General features: G+C 50.3%; 1 protein-coding gene across 2 annotated transcripts in view; it reads right to left on the reverse strand.

Moving 5' to 3' along the window:
* Positions 1 to 20,908, reverse strand: part of HTT (huntingtin) — a 2,065,683-nt gene that overhangs the window by 227,631 nt on the left and 1,817,144 nt on the right. For both annotated transcript variants that reach the window (XM_085642500.1, XM_085642499.1), the window contains one exon: positions 12,717 to 12,872. In XM_085642500.1, the coding sequence (XP_085498626.1) occupies positions 12,717 to 12,872 (156 nt within the window). The remainder of the gene's footprint in view (positions 1 to 12,716; positions 12,873 to 20,908) is intronic.

The following is a 20,908-nucleotide window of genomic DNA, read 5'->3' on the forward strand; positions in this document are numbered from 1 at the left end:
GCGACGTTCCTATCCACAGGATCCCCTGTGTTGGGCCTGGACTAGCTGCCCAAAAGAACGTCTGAAAGTGCGTCACTGAAAGGCAGCTGCGGCTCCGCAGAGGAAGCCGCCGGCCGAGCAACTCTTTCAGGAGGTTAGTCCTGACGGCCACTGTAGGGAGCTCGAGTTGGAGAGCCTCGGCTGCCCTATGCAACACCACTGAATAAGTACCACCCTCCTCCGTATCCACGGTAGAAGGAAACAGTGTGCCAGGTTCTGGAGAAAAATCCAGTCCACCTGCGTCCTCCAAACCCTCTTCCCAGTCCGGGTCTAACTTGCATTGGACTGAGAGAGGGTCTTCAGACCCCCCCCAGTCCTCCCCAACCTGCTGGGCAGGCGGAAAAGTAGGAGGAGGATGGAGAAAGGGATAGAAATTCCCCATCGGCGTCGGAATCGGCATCGATCGACACCGGGACCTTGAACGACAGGAGCCGACTCCCGGGCGTCAAGCAATGCAGGAGGTCGGCCGTAGTCTGGAGGTGGGAAACGACTGCCTGGAGCGAGCCCGCCTTCAACAGCCAGTCGTCGAGATAGGGGAAGACTGAAACCCCTGATCTGTGCAGATGAGCTGCGACCACTGCCATCACTTTCGTGAACACCTGATGGGCGCTGGGAAGGCCAAAAGGGAGCACGGTGAACTGAAAGTGCTCTTGGCTTACCGTGAACCGTAGGTAACGCCGGTGGGCTGGCAGGACGGGGATATGAAAATAAGCGTCCTGCAAGTCCAACGCTACCATCCAGTCTTGCGAGTCTAGGGCAGACAAGACCTGAGCAAGTGTGAGCATCTTGAACTTCTCCTTCTGGAGGAAGCGACTGACGTTCCGAAGGTCTAAGATAGGACGCAGGCCCTTATCCTTCTTTGGAACCAAGTAGTAGTGGGACTAACAACCACGACCCACTTCTGGTGTCAGAACGCGCTCGACGGCCCCCTTGGCCAAGGGGGCCGCAACTTCCTGCTGGAGAAGTGCCAAGTGATCCCCCAACATACGGTGGTACTGAGGTGGCATGACTGGAGGGGTAGACTCGAAGGGGAGGGAGTAGCCCCTTCGGACTATCTGTAAAACCCACCTGTCCGAAGTGATGGTGCGCCAGTGGGGGAGGTGATGGTGAATCCTGCCGTCCACTGACGTTTGGTGGGCCTGAAAGACCGGACTAGGAAGGTTTGGAGGCAGTGGTGGCAGGGGAGGTGGTGGACTGACCCGCCCGCTGGCCCCGTGACCCACCTCGGCTTGTCCCACGTCCGCGGCTGTGCTGAGACTGTTGCTGTGCAGGCCTGTGGCTTTGAAACAAATGTGTTTCGGTGCCCCTTCCTTGGCCACAAAAGGAGCGAAAAGCAGAAGCTGAAGGAGTGCGCGTGGCCGAAAGGTCCAAGAACTTGGCCGTAGCCCGCGAGTCCTTAAAACGCTCCAAAGCACTGTCTGCCTTGTCGCCAAAAAGGCGAGTGCCATCAAAAGGCATGTCCATCAGAGTCAAAAGCCAGTTGTCCTCAGCCAGATGTGACGGCGTAGCGCCGCTGTTATGGAAATCGCTCTGACCAGCGAGTAGGCGGTGTCAAGGCCACAACGAATCATGAACTGGGCTGCGTCTCTCCCTTCAGCAATTGCTTAGGAAAGCACTGTCTGGGCCTCCTCTGGACACTGAGGCAGCACCTGCACCACCGTATACCACACAGAGTGGGAATAACTGCCCAAGAGGCATGCGGTGTTCACAGACCGCAATCCTGAGCTGGCAGCAGAGAAAACCTTCTTCCCAAACGTCTCCAGATTCTTGGATTCCCTATCCGGAGGTGGTTGAAGGGAATGCGCTCGGGGACGCAGAGGCTTGGACAACCAAGCTCTCAGGGGTAGGGTGTTGGGAGAGGAAACTGGGGTCACCCGGGGCTGGGCAATGGCGTAGGGCCACGTTCCTATCCACAGGATCCCCTGTGTTGGGCCTGGACTAGCTGCCCAAAAGAACGTCTGAAAGTGCGTCACTGAAAGGCAGCTGCGGCTCCGCAGAGGAAGCCGCCGGCCGAGCAACTCTTTCAGGAGGTTAGTCCTGACGGCCACTGTAGGGAGCTCGAGTTGGAGAGCCTCGGCTGCCCTATGCAACACCACTGAATAAGTACCACCCTCCTCCGTATCCACGGTAGAAGGAAACAGTGTGCCAGGTTCTGGAGAAAAATCCAGTCCACCTGAGTCCTCCAAACCCTCTTCCCAGTCCGGGTCTAACTTGCATTGGGCTGAGAGAGGGTCTTCAGACCACCCCCAGTCCTCCCCAACCTGCTGGGCAGGCGGAAAAGAAGGAGGAGGATGGAGAAAGGGATAGAAATTCCCCATCGGCGTCGGAATCGGCATCGATTGACACCGGGACCGGGACCTTGAACGACAGGAGCCGACTCCCGGGCCTCAAGCAACTTTCGGAACTGCACCCGCAAAGTTTTCGTAGCCATGGCCCAGCAGTCGGAGCACAACGCGGGGTCGTGGTAGCGCCCCAGGCAGTAGAGACACTCGCGGTGCGGGTCCGTCACCGTCATCGTGCAGGGACAAGTCTCGCAAGACTTGAAACCGGGCATCCCTATACACCAGGAGTCAAAGACTCAAAAGAACAGAGACAAAAAGTCCCAAAAAACTCAGTCAAAAATTGACTGAGGGTACTGCTCCCTTGCTGGCGCGGAAAAAGAAAGAACTGACGTCAGCGCGCGAGGGCGGCGTCTAAGTAGCTGCCACGACATCATCCCGGCGATCATGATGCCTAAGACGGACGTGGAGCCGCACAATGCCACCTTCCGATCCGCAGGGGTACTGCTGACGAAAGCTTTCCGGTTGCAGTCTGACGCCTGGGGGCAATTCTAAGGTAAGGAATCTATCACTAACGTGTCTCTTTCAGATATGTATTATGCCACCCTAAAAGACCCCATACCAAACACAGGCATACTGCCACAGCAGCCTGTGTGTTTTGGTACGGATAAAAGTGGAAAGTCGCCCTGGCACACATCCCTGTGTGCCAGGCCTACCAGCACTGCAAGCGGCATAGGTCAGTCACCCCTACAGCAGGCTCTACAGCCCCAAGGCAGAGTGTACTATTCCTCATTTGAGAGCATAACTGCATGAGCAAATATACTCCTACAGTGTCTTAGTCCATTCTCAGACATTATAAGAGCACAGTGAAGACATACTGAGTACATGGGCTGGGAGCTTGAGTCACTATGAGTTCCACAGCTTCATGATGGCTTCATTGAATTCCAAGATGTTTGGTACCAAACATCTCAGCTTTATAAACCCACACTGATGCAAGTGTTGGATGTATTAAGAAATGCACCCAGAGGGCACCTCAGAGGTGACCCTGAAATCCTACCAACTTCCTAGTATGTGCCAGACTGATTACCACCAGCCTGCTACCTCTAGACATGTTTCTGACCAGCTGAGGTGGATGCCTTTTGCTCTCGTGGGTCAGAAACAAAGCCTGCTCTGGGTGGAGGTGCTTTACACCAGGAACAGCATAGAAAGGTGGCAAGCTTCAAAAGCTTCCCGCCCTTTGGTATGCTGACTAGGGCCTCTCCGGCTAGTGGAGATGCCCGCTCCTCTGACCAAGCCCCATTTTGGTGGCAAGATCCGCACGAAAATTAGTAAGCAAGAGAGGTGTGTCCCCTCTCATCCAAGGCAACCCCTAAGGCACCCTGAGCTGAAGTGATCCCCCCTCCAGAATCCTCCATATTGTTTTGGAGGTCTCTAACCAATAGAGTTCGGTATATGCCACCTTCCCAGAAGGAGTGGACATATACAAAGGGTGTAGGTACCATAAAGGTAAGTAGCCCATTGGCTACTACCTTCTGACCCCTGTATCATAAGTTAGTGTTTACGGGCACCCCTGAACCTTATTACCCAGATTAGCGATGACCTATGAAGAAGAGAACAAAGAAGAGCCGATCCCTGCACGACAAGAAGCTCCAGCCACTGACTTCTTCACAGCCCTGCCTGCCTGTCTGTGAACTTCATAATTTGCACACTTCCAATGCTTGTCCCGCAGACCAGCGACCTCTAAAACCCTGGGAGGGCTGCCTGCTTTCTATAAAGACTCCTGAACTCCCATTGACAGCAGACCTGTCCAAAAGAAAACCAACTTTTAAAGGTCAAAACTCTGCCTGCGAAACCGGTGAATACCTCTGCACCCGGCCCGAGTCCCAGTGGTTCACCAGTCAGGCACAGGTTCCCCAGCGTTTCTGAGCAAGAGTCCACCGTGGACTGACCCCTGCCGACTCCACATTGAGGCATGCAGCCTTTGCATGACGACCCCCCCCCCCCCCCAACCGCAACCTGCACCAGCAACTTGTTTTCAGATGACAAAGGATACCCCTGCACCTGGAGCCCCTGGGAAGATCAAATTATGATGTCCCAACGCTCCAGCACATCCCAACTTACCTGTCCGGCTGTAGGTCTCCTTCGATCTGCCTCCTGGCCTAAGCCTGCAGCCTTTATGCCAACTTTGAGATTCTTCCTTGGTTTGCATTGGGCACACAATGCTGTGTTGGCATTCTGCACCCGTAAGCCCCTGTGCAGCTGGAGGTTCAAGTTTGGTGCTGCCTTGTTGCCCATCGTGCTTACCTAAACCCCCTGAGACTTGGTTACTAAACTGGGCTACTTACCTGTAAGTAGTACCACTTCTATTGCCCCATTTCTCCATTGGATAGCACTGGCACCAGATACCGTGTTTGACCTCTGCACTTAATCACCCCAGTGGCGGTGGCACAGTATTCACACTTACCTGAACCTTACCTGGTACTAATTCTTTATCCAGAAGAACAAGTTACTTACCTTCGGTAACGCTTTTTCTGGTGGATACAGTATCTGCCTGTGGATTCCTCACCATATGAATATCCCCTGCGCCAGCATTCCACTGAAACTTTTTTCCTAGCTCTCCACGCAACGAGGTCGTCACAATGCCATGGCTCCGCACGTGGCTCCGCGTGATGTCACTGGAGCCATAAAAGGGCCACGTCGGCGTGATGACGTCAGTTCCACCCATTTTTTCCGTGCCACCGAGGCGAAACAGGCGGACGGACGGACCATATAGACAATGCATACATAGTACACAGTATTCACACAAATACACACAGTGTAAAGTGAAAAAGGAAAGCAAAAGAATTCCTATAAGCCTACACAAAGGCAAATAGAGGCAATACAGAATGACAATATAAAACAACATATTAACGAATACCTCTTTTAAGGTATAAAAGGGTGGACAACGGGGAGGAGGGTGGGTCAGTGAGGAATCCACAGGCAGATACTGTATCCACCAGAAAAAGCGTCACCAAAGGTAAGTAACTTGTTCTTCTGATGGATACTTCTGCCTGTGGATTCCTCACTTTATGAATAGAATCCCACAGCCGGAGGAGGATGTCCACCCTTCTATACCAAAAAGTCCTGCAAAACAGAGCCCGCAAAATGGCTGTCCCTTCTCACTTCGGAATTTAAGCAGTAATGCTTCCCGAAAGTGTGGAGGGAGGCCCAAGTTGCGGCCTTACAGATGTCCAGCACAGGAACACCTCTGGACAAGGCAGAAGTAGATGACTTAGCCCTGGTGGAATGAGCTGTAAAGCCTTCAGGAGGCTCCTTACCGGCCAGAGCGTAGCAGATCTTGATGCACAAGATGATCCACCTGGAAAGAGTGCGCTTGTGCACCGCCTTGCCCTTCATGCGTCCAACATAGCCCACAAAGAGCTGATCGTCGTGGTGCAAGTCCTTCGATCTATCCAGATGGAAACTAATCAGCCTCTTAGGAACCAAGCGATTAAGCCTCTCCTCCTCCTCCTTGGAAGGGTGAGGGGGGGATAGAAAGTAGGGAGGGTAATGGACTGCCACAGATGGAAGGGAGTTACCACCTTAGGCAGAAAAGCAGCCCTGGTCCTGAGTACCATCCTTTCAGCATGTATGGTCAAAAGCTGAGACTTTGAACACAAAGCCTGAAGCTCACTCACCTTCCTAGCCGAGGGGATAGCCACAAGGAAGACCGTTTTGAATGATAGCAGTCTCAAAGGACAACTATGCATAGGTTCGAAAGGGGAACCCATTAAGAATGTTAAAACTAGATTCAAGTATCATTGGGGAATAATGAAGGGAGTAGGCGGAAACATATTAGTAAGGCCCTTAATAAACCTTAAAACAACAGGAGATTTGAAGAGCGACGGCTGATCATGCAAAAAAAGAAATGCCGATAAAACCGACAAATAACCTTTAACAGTAGCCACAGCACAACCCTGCTGGGCCAAATACAGCGAAAAACAAAGAGCATCAGAAAGATGAGCCTTTAAGGGATCAATAGACCTCTCTCCACACCATTTAACACATTTTGACCACCTGTAGGAATAAATGGACTTAGTGGAGTGTATCCTGGCCGAAAAGATAACATCCACCACGTCAGGCGGGAGAGAGAAGGAACTCAGGTTGCCCCGTTCAATCTCCAGGCACGAAGGTTCAGGGTCTGGAGGTGAAGAACCTGCCCCTGCGACTGCGAGAGGATGTCTACCCTGAGAGGGAGGCGGAGCAGAGGGTGTAATGAGAGGTGAAGTAGATCTGTGTACCACACCCTTCTTGGCCAATCTTCCTCAGAACCCCGAGGAATGAAGGATATGGGAGGAAACGCGTAAAGGAGTTGTGAGCGCCAACTCAACTGAAACGCATCCCCCAATGCCCCCTGTATCGGAAACTGGAGACTGCAGAATGACGGGCAGTGCGTGTTCTCGAAAGTGGCAAACAGGTCCACACAAGGAGTCCCCCAGGTCCGGAAGATGTGTCGAACTACCTCCGGATGAAGCCTCCACTCGTGGTCGGCGGAGAACTGCCGACTGAGACAGTCCGCAAGCATGTTCAACACCCAGGCCAGATGATTTGCCAACAAGCAAATCCGATGGTCCTGAGCCCAGGACCAAAGCCACAAAGCCTTTCTGCAGAGACGGTACGACCCTACTCCTCCCTGCTTGTTGACATACCACATCGCGGTAGTGTTGTCTGTCAGGAATTGAACCAACTGACCGCAAAGGGAAAGGAGAAAGGCCTTGAGCACCAAACGTATAGTCCTCAATTCCAGAAGATTGATATGAGACAATCTTTCCTCTGGAGACCAAAGACCCTTGATCTCCAGGTCCCACCAGATAAGCACCCCACCCTAGGCTAGAGGCATCCGTTATCACTGTGGCCACCGATGGAGGAAGATGAAAAGGCTTTCCTTGAGACAGATTGCCCTTCACACTCCACCAAGACAGAGCCGCTGCAGCTTCTCTGGAGATCCTGCCAGACTCATGTGCCAGCGTGCATGGTTGACCAACAGAATGCAGGAGGCGAACAGACCGAGCAGATGTAGGACCTTCAGAACTGAAACAACCGCTCCATTGTGGAATAAAGGGATCATTTCCTGAATATCGAGAATCCTTTGCGGAGGAGGAAAAGCTCGACACACAGTGGCATCCAGTACTGCCCCTATGAACAGGTCGCGCTAAGAGGGCACCAGGTGAGACTTGGGCACATTTATCGAAAAACCCAATCTAAACAACAGCTGCCTTGTTACCTGCAGATGACGACGCACCATCTCTGGCGACTCTGCCTTCAGAAGCCAGTCATCCAGGTAGGGGAAAACCAGGATCCACGGCCTCCTGAGATGGGCAGCCACCACCGCCATCCCCTTGGGAAGACTCGAGGTGCAGTAGTAAGACCAAACGGAAGGACCGCAAACTGGTAATGTTGCGAACCAACCGTAAACCGGAGATACTTCCTGTGCGACTTCAGGACTGGGATGTGAAAATACGCATCCTGCAAGTCGATGGACAGCATCCAGTCCTCTTGTTGCAGCACCTGAAGAACCTGCACTAGGGTGAGCATCTTGAACCTCTTCTGCTTGAGAAACAGATTCAAGATTCTGAGATCCAGGATGGATCGTAACCTGCCATCCTTCTTGGGAATCAGGAAATACCGGGAGTAGCATCCCTGACCCCTTTCCTGCTCCGGAACCACCTCTATCGCACCTTTCTGTAAAAGGACAAGCACCTCCTTCCGAAGAAGAAGTAAATTATCCTCCGTGCAAAACCCTTGGCAAGGAGGGTAGGGAGGAGGGAATTCCCTGAAGAGAAGGGTGTACCCATTTTCGACCAGATCTAGAACCCAAAGGTCCGAAGTGATCGAATTCCAATCTTGTAAAAAATGGGTAAGCCGACCTCCCACAGGACCAACATGATCCAGGATGGCAGATCTAGGGCTGCTTTTCTGCGTTACCAGGAGGGGTTGGGGAGGTAGAGGAGGAGGAGGAAGGCTGACGTCCAGATCCACAAAGGCGTTCTCTGCCCTTACCCCTAAAGAATTTGTACAAGGTGTTTTGTTGCCGCTGCTGCTGTGGCTGTCTGTAACCACGAAAGGAAAACTTGCCGAAGCCACGGTAACCTCTATAGCCATAACCTTTCACCTGCGTCTGCAGACCTAAAGACTTCGCTGTGGCCTTACTGTCCTTAAATCTTTGCAGAGCAGAATCAGCTTTCTCCTCAAACAGTCTAGAGCCATCAAAAGGCAGATCAAGAAGAGCAGTCTGTACATCGGGAGTAAATCCAGAAGACCTCAACCACGCATGTCTTCTTGTTGCAATGGGTGAACCCATCACCCTGGCAACTGAATCCACCGTGTCCAGACCAGACTGGATGACTTGGCGAGCCGCAGCCTGAGAGGCTGCCAGCACCTCACTCAGATTTCCCCTATCCTCCTCAGACAATTTAGGAAGAAGTTGTTTGGCAGAGTCCATAAGAGCATGAATGTATCTACCCAACAGACAAGTGGCATTGGTAGATTTCAGAGCCATGCTAGCTGATGAAAAGACCTTCTTTGCAGACTGTTTCAACTTCTTGGAATCCCTGTAAGCAGGAGCCTGCGGAAAAGCACCTGTGGACTGCTTGGAGCAAGAAGCCTGCACCACTAAGCTCTCAGGAGAAGGGTGGGATGAAAGGAACACCGGATCCCCAGGAGCAGGTCTATATCTTCTGGACACCAACCTTGAAACTGCAGGAGCAGAAAGTGGGTCTCTCCACACATCAAGGATTGGCTCAGTCAATGCTTCGTTGAAAGGCAAAAGAGGCTCAACCACAGAGGAAGGAGAATGAAGCACCTCTGTAAGTAAATTAGGCTTATATTCAGCCATAGGAAGCTGCAAATCCAAACGTTCAGCAGCCTTCCTTATCACAATATGATATGGTGCAACTTCTTTCGAGGGGGAAGCCTTCTGAGAAGCAGAATCCCACTCTGGGGAAGTATCAAGTCCACTTGCCTCACACAAACCCTCAAACAAATCCTCTGTATCATAAACTTCCCCTTCCTCCATCCCCTCAGCTTGGTACTGTTCCTCCTCTAACAACCTCTGCGCTTCTCTTCTCGAGCGTATCTTCGATTGCGGCGTTGGCTGCGCCACACGTGGCGTTGATGGCTCCGGGAGCGGCGTGAAAGGAGGATCCACTGTAGTAACCGGCGCCGATCGAATCCGAGAAGGTTCACGGGATGAAGACGGGGATTGTCCATACGGCGTCGACATCCTCGGTGTCAGACCACTAACCTTTTCAAGCCGGACACAGCGGGAGCGAGGGACGATGCTTAGTAACCCTATCCCCAATACGGAGCAGGCCTTGAGGATATATATACGTCACTCAACAGACGGCTCCATAACGGGGGAAAGGGAAAAAAGGGATAAAAGAAACAAAAAGGTGCAGCTGCGAAATCACACTCAGGGATAAGGCGCGTGGGCATAGACCTCAGTTCAATCCGGAATCCCAACCCCGTGTTCCCTGCAGTGAAACAGAAGCACAACATACATGTAAACCAACAAACTACCTGAATGCAAGGCACTATTATGTGAACATGACGGCTCCGTAGCGTATGCAGGTTTTCCGCACGTGTCTTCTAGATGAGTACAGGAAATAAAACGTAAAGGAAAACTAAACGGAATCCGAGCCTTTCAAGCGGATCTCTGACGAGCGTCTGCTCGTAAACTATGCTATTCAAAACAAAGCGGGCAAGGCAAATCCATTCACCAGAGGCGATCTTGAGCACCAGCTCACAGACGTGCCTCTGCACGTTCAGAAAGTATTGCGCGCGAGTCCACGCACCTGGGGGGGAGCCGAGCAACGGCTCCAAGACGCGTTACAGCGCATTTCAGAATAAGATGTCTCTCAAAGAGATGCAGTATTTGGGCACAAAGCGTGCGTGTTCATCCTCGGGCTTGTTTCCGTTTCGACGAAATACAGGACAGAGAACTCCGTTGCGATGGCAAAGCAAGCAGATCGGGCTATCAGGAAGTACTTGCTTGACAAGCACCGGGCAGCCTGTGGGCGGTGCTTATGTATGCTTCCTGTTCACAAGGCATGTGACGAGGCCCACAGGCTTATGGGAAACGTAGTTTTAGTAGACAGAAGCTAACGCAGACACACACACTCATGCTTAATGTGTGTCCACCCTCTATCTACGCTGGGACAGGACACTCGGAGCCAGAAATTGCCAGGACGGCGGCGGCGGCATAAATGGTACAAAGGGGACCTGAGGATACTAATGAGGCACACTCAAACTAAAAGCCATAGGACCCATGGGACCCAAAGGTGCTCCAGAGGGATACGAGGCCCCGGCGAACACGCCATACATCGCATTTAAAAAATGCGATGGATCCGAACCCGGCGCCGGAAATTGTGGGTACTGAGCCGGTTCAGGATCCAAACGAGGCACCTCTGGAGTTGGAGCCGCCGGAGTCACAGGCAGAGCCGCAGGAGCCGAAGGAACCTCAGCATCAGCCGGATTCGACACACCCTCTGCAGTCGGTGAAAATCTCGGCGTCGGTGAACGCTCCGGAGTCCCCTTGTAAGATGGAGAATGAACCGGAGTCACCTGAGGAGAAACTGAAGGAGAAGGAGAGACAAAGTCCTTTACTCAACGTTGATGGGCTGGAGAAGGCGACCTCAAAGCCACAGCCTTCGACGATCGGCAGCGAGATGAATGCATCTTCTTCTTCTTCCTATGCTTTCTCTTGGAGTCATGCGACGTCAAAGATCTTGACTACGACCTTTTGCGACCCCTTTTTTCTTTTCTTGCCTTAGCCATATACATTTTGGCCTCCCGTTCCTTCAGAGCCTTCAGATTCATCTTCATGCAAGAAGAACAGCCCTCGACGTCGTGGTCAGAGGACAAGCACCAAAGACAGTCCTCATGAGGGTCAGTAATCGACATGTGACCCCCGCATTCTTTACAGGGCTTAAAGCCCGACTTCCTCGGATTCGACATGCCAAAAACAGAGAAAAATACAATCAAAAATACAATGTATCAATACAAAAGTAAGGAGAGTCCCAGAAAAAAAACTTTAGCGTCGACAGCGCGGAAAAAAGGGAACTAACGTCATCACGCTGACATGAGCCGCGTGCGGAGCCATGGCATTGTGACGACCTCCTCGGCGTGGAGAGCTAGGAAAAAAGTTTCCGCGGAATGCTGGCGCAGGGGATATTCAGAAGGTGAGGAATCCACAGGCAGATGTATCCATCAGAAACTCAATATCGTAAATCACTTACTCACCTGCATATTGCTGATTGAATTTTCTCCCATAGGATTACATTGCATTGTTGAAAAATACACTAAGTGTTCACTTTTTACATTGAAAAGCATTGATATTGCAAAACATATTTATTTGCAACCAAGTATCTTTGGTTCTATAAAATAAATATATCGAGAGTATTATTTTTACAAACCACTTGTCTCGGATTTAGTAATTTAGTGTGTGCATCATGCATCATTTATTGCCTGTGTGTACAACAAATGCTTAACATTGTCCTCTATTAAGCCTAACTGCTTGCCCACACTACCACAAAAGAGAGCATTTGTATTATCTACACAAACCTTTGTAAAGCCTCTGGAGTTCCACTGGACGCTGTGCACACTATGCCTCATTTTGGTATAGCATATACAGAGTCAGCTTCCTACATTGGTGGATCAGCGGTGGGGTCTACGACTTTGCATCTGCTGAACCACTAAGACAAAAAGTGACCACAGGACTAAAATTGCCTTTAGATTCAACTGTATTTTTGAATAGACAATGTTTCCAAATTTTTCAAATGCTTGATAGGGCCTTGGTTAAGTCCCTATAGCATTTTTAAAACTTAATAAGTTTACTATAGTTAGGGGTAAAAGTGCTCAAAAGAGTTTAGTCCTTTTAAAAAGGCCCCAACTTTAGTAAAATAATGGAAGATGCAGAGAATGTGCTTGTGAAGCTCGACCTGGCCCCTTACCACCATAGCCATTACCTCTGGTAAGCCTAACTGCTCGCCCACTCTATCACACAAGAGAGCATTCGTTTTATCTACCTGAGCCTCTGTAAAGCCTCTGGGTATCCACTTGACTCTGTGCACGCTACACCTTATTTTGGTATAATGTATACAGAGCCAGCTTCTTACAGTGTGGTCGATGTTGTGTTGTGGTTTTGTATGGAAGATTTAAATGAGATCAGGTTTAGGCTCATATAGTGCGCAGTTGTGAAAAGAGGGGTGTCCTAATGGGTTGCATATTATAATGAGTTATTACACTACATCTACAGATTTTTAACACTTCTTCTATAAGACCTAGACAAGACAAAGCAATAATTTGCAGTACATAAAAAGTGGTTTTAATTGTGTCCTTCACATGTAATTTGTTTCTTACCATTCCAAGAACAGCAGCTGCCTTGCAAATTGCAGGCACCATATATTGATTCAGGATTTCATCTTCTGATGGGTGAACTTTCTGTAACTCAGTCAGGGTCGAATACATCATCTCAAACTGATTTCTTTCAGTGAACAAATCAGACACTGCCAGAAGCTGAAAGTGGATAAGGAGTAAGTTTACATTTTTTATTTCTATCAATAATAAACAAATTACTTACCTTCGGTAAGGTCTCATCTGGTGGAGACTCAATCTGGCGGCAGATTCCTTACCTTAAAATCTATTACCAGACGTCAGACTGGATCTTTTAATTTTTCATGAGCAGTGTGAGAAGTTGGCCTGGTATATGCTGTCCACTAGTTATAGTGGGCACCTTGCACCAGTCCAAACAACCCTTATTGATGATTAGGTTAAAGACAACCTTTATTGAAAGCTATCCTAGTGGTAGCTATGGGGAGCAGCCTTCAGGCTAAGTCTCGAAGGAATGTAAAGCAACTTGGTTTACCAGATTATAACCTCCTGAATTACCAAATGAAAGGAGAACCAGACAAGGTATATATATAAAATATATGTATTTATTATTAAACACTCCCTACTAACCACTTTATGAGATTAGAGAGCAAGGCACACAATATTACAGTTCTAAAACAACAGTAAATAGCACAATATACAATGGGCCCCAGGGGGAGACCAAAACATATATTAAGAATGTGGTATAAGAACCACGACTTGACTAGGCAAAGTGCCTAGAGCATGTAGAATCGCTGGGACCCCAAGGAACCACCCAAGGTAGTGACACAGGGGACCCACGGGGGAAGCGTGCAGTGTGAGAACACAGCCGCGAGCTCCGTACAATCCTATGGGAAAGTTGCGGTTGGAATTTTACAGATTAAGGACACTTAGGAGAGGACTTGGAGCAAACCCTTTTAGACTTAGAAGGTTCTAAGGCCAGCACCCATGTGAGCACCGGAGTACTTGTGTTACCTAACCAGGGAAGCCGGGTGGATAGGTGTCAAATGGTGTTGGGAATCTTCGCTGTTTTCAATGGCGAGTTGCTGCAAAGTGCTGCTGCTGTGGAAAGGAAAAGTGTCCGGTGTGATCCAAGTCTGGATCGAAGATGAGACGAACCTGAAAGCAGAGGGGACAGAGTCTGGGTCACTTGCCAGTGACCAGGGGCACGATAGACGAATGCCCACCGATGTAGGATGTTTCAGGTGTGATGAGGTGAAGCTTGACTCCACTGTCACAGGGAACAGGAGACATCGCCGACGACCACAGTCCGCAGGCGAGCTGTCCCACGAAGGATGTCGAGTGCTGGGGGGTCGGTGTCTGGACTGGAGACCAACAAGCCTTGGCAACAGTAACCCACGCGATGAGAGTAAAAAGGCTTTGGTGTGGACCAGCAAGGTCCTGTGGACTCCCCAAGCGATGGCGAGTCAGAGCACGTCTGGAGCAACCAGGTAAGCCCGTTGAAAGTTAAAGTACCCTTCTCAGGGACCCACAAGTCGACGGACAAGGGATCACAAAGGGACTTCGAGAGGAATCACTAAATACCAGCCCACGCGTCACTTGAGGAGTGTAGGCCAGTAATCTTCGGTGGAATCACTGCTCGGGGTGTGGACTACAAGTAGCCCAAAGCACAGCCTCAGGGATTGCCAAAAAGCATATGCTGCTGCAAATGTGCACGGTGTCCAAGGGTTCGGGTTGCATGGTCCCCACGAGGGCTTTGGATCTCAGGATTGCTGGGAGCACGGATCGGCCTCGGAGAAGCTTGGAGACTCACCTCCTGTGTTCCAAAGTCTTTGGAGTCCTTCAGGAGCTGTGTAGTTGCAAACCGGACAGATGCGACTTTGGTGCCTTCCTTGCAGAGGAGTAACTCCTTTACTCCAAGGGAGATTCTTCGGTCATCCAACGTCGTGTAGATAGTTGAAGTTCTGGGATTCTGTAGTAGAGTTTCATTCAGGTAAATCTAAAGTCCTGTAACCAGGGGTTCCTTACCCAAGGCAGGGGTGGGACAAACTCTCGAGACCCACCTATGGGAGGGTCAGGACAGAGAGGTGGCTACACCCATGTCCTTTGTCCAGTTTCGTGCCAGAGAAGGGGCTGCTAGCCCCTGCAACCGGTTTGAGCTGGACTATGCACAGGGACACCAAATGTGCCCCCAGTACAGATATCAAAGCACATTTGGAGTGCACCCACCCAGCCCCAATACACCAAAGCCTGTCTGGGAGGTGGTCACACCTCCCTGTGACAGGAAACCTATTGTCCAGCCTCCCCTGCTGGAGTTTCGTCCAGCAGCAGGAGGGCAGACTTGTGTCTGTGGCTGACCGCATTCATTTTGTGATGCCAGGGTTCTGTTAAGCTGGTACCGGGTGTACCGGTTAAGTCATATTTCTTCCTCAAGTAGGGTGGAATCATACCTTCCCAGCCAGTTACTGACGGGGAGGTATGATTCCAAGGTGTTTGACATCAAACACGACATGTTTCCATGCAGCCATTTCAAAGTTAGCATTTACCGTTAGGTTATAATGCACTTATGAGTATATGATTTGGCTGCATCACAAACAACCCCGGAATAGAGGTTCCGAAGGCTGCAGAGGGGCTCTGCTCACGCATGGGCACCCTCTTACATAAAACCCAGCACCTTGCCTTCAGGATTGATAAGGCCTGCCATAGGGGTGACTGATAGGTTTATATGTGCAGTGATTTGGCTAGATATAGTGAACCTATATCTAAGTAAGGGGTGCATGCACCACCTTACACAGGCTGCTGTAGCAGACCTGTGCTGTCATTTTGTATGGTCTCCCAGGGGTGGCATAATACATGCTGCAGCCCCTGAGAGGATTCTGGGGTACCTATGCCCTAGGTATATAGGATACCATATCCTAGGGACTTATAAGGGTACCCTAGAATCCAATCTGTGGTGTACCTAAAGTACATGTAATCAATTTAGAGAGGAAGCAGCTAGGCTGGGGTCCTGGATAGGAGGATCCCAGCCAGACTAAAGACGAAAACCAGTGAAGCATCAGCAAAAAGTGGGGGTAACTATGAGAAGCAGATCCTACTCTCCTACAAGCAGTTCCCCTGCACAGTGGTAGGTGGAGTTGTTCAGCTCCGTGTGGCGTCATCAGCATCATCCGCACTGGAAGTGACTTGTACGGCGCCACTCCAATGTGCTGACACTAGTTTCTTTTCATGACTTTCCACGCAAGGAGCACAGAGCCATGAAGAACACTGATCACTGGTGCGTGAAACTAGGGCCCTTAAAGGAGAAACCCTTGTCTCTAGAAATCCACTCACAGAGTAGAGACGATAGGTGGATTGGTAAGGAATCTTCAGCTAGATAGAGTGTCTACCAGATAAGGTGTTACCAAAAGTAAGTAACTTGTTGATCTGATAGGCACTTCTAGCTGCAGATTCCTTACCTTAGAATAGATACCCAAGCAATACCTCCCTGGAGGTGGATCTGCAAAACGATTTCACACAAAGTGTCCAGCAGGACCGAACGCCGTCTCAATGGACATGACTGTCCAGGCAGTAGTGCTTGGCAAACGTGTGCAGAGATGCCCGGGTAGCTGCTTGGAAGTGGTCACAGCTTACGCTCCGGTGGAATGAGCACCCAAACACTCAAGTGGATTGTTTCTTGGCCAATGTGTAGCAGATTTTAATGCGGAGCACGATCCATTAAAATATGGTTAATTTCTGCAGTCTTCCCTTTCTTATCCCAGACATAGCCCACAAAGAGTTGTTTGCCCACTCAGAACTCTTCTTTGTGGTCAAGGTAGAATGAGCATGATCTTTTTGGGTCCAGCTGGTGGAGTCTCTCCTCTTCCTTAGAGGGATGAGGCAGAGTGTAAAAGGTAGGCAAAGTGATGGAGTAGCTTATGTTGAACAGGGTGACTGCCTTCAGCAAGAAGGTTCCTCGCCACCGAAGGACCAGTTTGTTGGGGAAAAACGAGATGTATGGGGGCTGAGAGGACAGTTCTTGTAGATCACTGCCCCACCGGGCAGATGTAATTGCCAACAAAAAGGCCGTCTTGATGGTGAGGAAACTAAGAGGACAAGAATGAAGCGGCTCAAATGGAGTGTACACTAAGAAAGTAAGAATCAAGTTAAGCTCCCATTTAGGCATAACAAAGGGAGCTGGGGGAACGCGCTTCAGAACTTTAAGGAATCTATTTACAGTAGGGACGTGAGTAGAGAAGGCTGATCTGGCAGCCGCAGAAAATCACAGATGGCAGATAAATAAACCTTTAAAGTGCCTGATGCAGAGTCCCGTTAGGCCAGGGAAAGGATAAACAAAATAACTTGGGAAAGGGGAGAAGATAAGGGAGCAATCTGTTTCACAGCACACCATGCCACAAATATATTCCAACTATACCATCTCGGTGGAGGAACGCCAAGCTGCCAAGATAACGTCACACACTTCGGGCAGAAGGTCAAAAGCTGTCAACTTTTGCCGCTCAATTTCCACGAATGAATGCAGCGGGTAGACAGGTTTGTGTGAAGAACTCTCCCTTGTTGCTGCGACAGAAGATCCTACCTAAGGGGCAGGCCGATCGGTGGACTTACGGCCATGCTCAAAAGCTTGGGATAACGAACTCCCAGTCTGGAGTCACAAAGATGACTAGGGCCCCGTCATTCCCTACCTTTTTGAGAACTCTGGGCAGGAGTGGTATGGGCAGGAAGGTGTTCAGGAGGCCTGAGCGCCACTCAAGACTAAATGCATCTCTGAGCGAGAGCTGCCTGGAAACTTCAGCATGCAAAACTGCTGACATTCAAAGTTCTCAGCGGTGGCAAACAATCTAACCAAGGCTCTCTCCAACCGCTGAAAGAGACTTTGCACCACATTTGGATGGAGATGCCAATCGGGATCCTCTAGGTTTTCGTCTGAGTTCATCCTACCTGACATTCAAGGAGCCTGCAAGGTGTTGAACCACCAGGAAAATGCTCTGACGTTCCAGCCATGTCCAGGGGCTTCTTAACAGCATTATCAACCCCTGGGCAAAGCAGAGCACTGGCCCTGCCTACACAACCACTCACAGAAATATATATGTTGAATAGAAAATGTGTTTTAATTTCTGGTCTGCATGGGGCCCCTATGCTCATGAGGCCCCCGGGCAACTGCTCAAAGTGCCCATGCATTAAGACTGCACTGGCCATGTCCAGAGCCTCTTGATAAAGAGTCCACAACCTCTTCCGGCCCGGTTTGTTGCAGTACCACATGGCGGTGGTATTATCCATGAACACCAGAACTAGCTTTCAATGCCAACCGGATCGCTCAGAGCTACAACAGATGTGGAGTTTGTAGTTCCACCAGAGACCAGAATCTCAGGAGTCATGTATCTGTCACTACTGTCAGATCTGGTTGTGGAAGGGAGAGAGATCTACCGCTGATCTAATCGTGGTTCGCTAACCACCCCTGAATATCTTTTGCAGTGCCCTCTGAGATCTAGACCATCTCAGAAAGATCTCTCCGATTGCCCACTCGAACCTCGGATCCCACTACAGAGCCCTCATATGCCAGCGGGCATGTATCACACACAGGATGGAGGAGACCATGAGGCCCAGCAGCCTCAGAGTCAGTGTCAACGAAACCCAGTATAGACGCAAAAAAATTTGTATCATTGCCTAAATATACTGGACTCACCGTTAAGGAGGATAAGCCGGAAACTGCACTGTGTTCAGATCAGCTTAGATGAAAAAGAGGGTTTGAGAAGGGGTCAGGTGTCACTTTTGCACAATTATAGTGAACACCAGAGAATGCAAGAGGCCAGCCATAGTTTGGAGGTGGAAGACGACTGCCCGGGACGAGTTCCCCTTCAAAAGCCAGTCCTCGAAGTAGGGGGAATACTGGCACCCCTAATCTCCGAAGATGAGCTGCAGCCACCACCATCTGGTAAGACAAAATGGGAGGACGGTGAACTGAACGTGCTTGTTACCTACCACGAACTGCAGCTAACGTCAGTGGGTAGGTATGACAGGAATGTGGAAATATGCATCCGGAAAGAACAACACTACCACCCAGTCTCCCAAGCCCAAGGCAGAAAGGACTTGAGCTAGTGTGAGCATTTTTAGTTTCTCCTTTTTAAGAAAGAAATTGAGAGGTTGCAGGTCAAGGATAGAACAAAGGCCTCTGTTCTTCTTGAGCACCAGAAATTGGAGGGAATAGCAACCACAACCTACTTCTGATGCCAGCACCCTCTCTATGGCTACCTTGGCCTAACAATCTAACACTTCCTGGTGGAGTACAGAAAGATGGTCCTCCATCAGCATTTTGTAAATGGGTAGCATGGGTGGAGTGGTAGTCACAAAGGGTGTGGGGTTGTCACAAAGGGGGTGGAAGTGGGGTAGCCCCTTCTGCCAATCTGTAGAACCCAGCAGTCAGATGTTATTGACCTCCAGTATTGCAGATAATGGCGTATCCTGCATTCCACTGGGTGTCCATGATGGTCAGAGGGCAAACTAAGAGGCTTTTAGGTTGCGACTGCCAGAAGAGACGGGAGCCATCAAAGTGCATGTCCATTAGCGGAGCTTGGACATCCCATGGAAAGCCAGTCATCCTCAGCCAGGTGTGGCACCATAAGGCCACCAACGAAGAAACCGCTCTGCTTAGTGAGTCGGTCGTGTCCAGCTCACTTCGAATTGTAAACGTAGCTGCGTCTCTCCAGTCAGCAATAGCTTGGGAGAGTATAGCCGGGCTCCTCAGGGACCATAGGCAGCACTTGTGTAACCAAATCTCAGAGTGAATGTGAGCAATGGCCCAAAAGGCACGCTGTGATCACTGATCGCAGTGCCAGGGTAGCGAAAGAAAACATTTTCTTGCCCAAGGTGTTCAGACTTTTGGATTCCCTATCTAGTGGGGTGGTAGGGAATGCGGCAGGATTTACTCTGGAATTGGAAGCTTGGACCACCAAGCTATCCGGGGTGGAGTGCTGTGTGAGGAAATTAGGATCCCTTAGGGCGGGGTGATGAAATTGGGCAATTGTCACTTTCACAGGCAGGAGCCCCTGTGCAGGGCTTTGACCAGGCCACAAGTAGGATGTCCGTGAGGGTTCCGTTAAATGGGAGAAACAGTTCATATAGAGTGACTCCCGGTTGGAGCACCTTCATCAAGACGTTTGTCTTGACAGCCACGAAGGGTAGCTGAAGGTCCAGGACCTCAGCCACCCTCCTTACCACCATAGTAAATGAGGCTCCCTCTTACATGGCCACAGTAGGAGGAGAGACCACGCCAGTATCTGGGAGGTATCAAGTTCACAGGTATCCACCAAATACTCAGACCACGTGTCCTTGGTGTGATTTAGGGGCTGGTATTCTTCAGAGTCCGGTGGCCCCTTCGATTCCTCTGCTAGGAATAGAGCATAGGCTTCGGCCTTGGTGGCATGATGGAGGAGTAGGCGTTGGATGACCCCCATGCATTTCCATGTCGGAGTCGTGGATAAGAATGAGGACGGAGCCTGGAGCGTCGACAGCAGGCCGGTGTTAGGGTCGTTTGAGGAGCTTGCCTGGCACCAGTCCGGATCCATCTGTGGACCCAAGGATCCCGACTGGCGTCGAAGCAGGACTTGCTGGCTGAAGACCTGTAGTGGCTCCTCCCGCACCTGTGGGGCCCAAAGGCACTCCAGTGCGGATGGGCCACCCAAAAATGAGGTGTATGACCTCATAAAAGTTTCGAGGTTGGGCAGGGGTCACTCTGGCTCCCAGAAACTCAGGGAGGTGCAGAGACGGCCCAGGCTCAGCCTCAACAGGGAAGCCAAGCCGTGAGTGTCGTCGGATGAGTTCGATGGATAGGGCAAAGTCAAAGACCTCTTCGACTTCTTGCTCTTCTTTTTCCTGTGGGACTTATCGGCATGGGACAACGTTGAGGATGATCGATAGCTCCACAACCAATTCCTGGGCTTTCCTCTCAACTGAGAACCACACAGTTGCGGCGTTGTACGACGAGCAGCAAGAAGCTTGACAGTTCGATCCCTCAAGGTGTTGGGGTGTATGGTGTGAAAATCGATGTAGGTCTTGGCATGGTGGTCACGCTCAAGGAATTAGACAGATGAGATGCGGGTCCGTCACTGTCATTTTTCAGTGACAGGCTTGAATCCAGCCTTCCTTATTGACACCCCTACCAGCCCTAGAAACAAGTCTCAAAAACTTGGACTAAAAGTCAAGAAAGACAGTTAAAAAATGACTGAGGG

Source organism: Triturus cristatus, chromosome 2_2, assembly GCF_964204655.1.
Source record: "Triturus cristatus chromosome 2_2, aTriCri1.1, whole genome shotgun sequence".
Taxonomy (NCBI): Eukaryota; Metazoa; Chordata; class Amphibia; order Caudata; family Salamandridae; genus Triturus; species Triturus cristatus.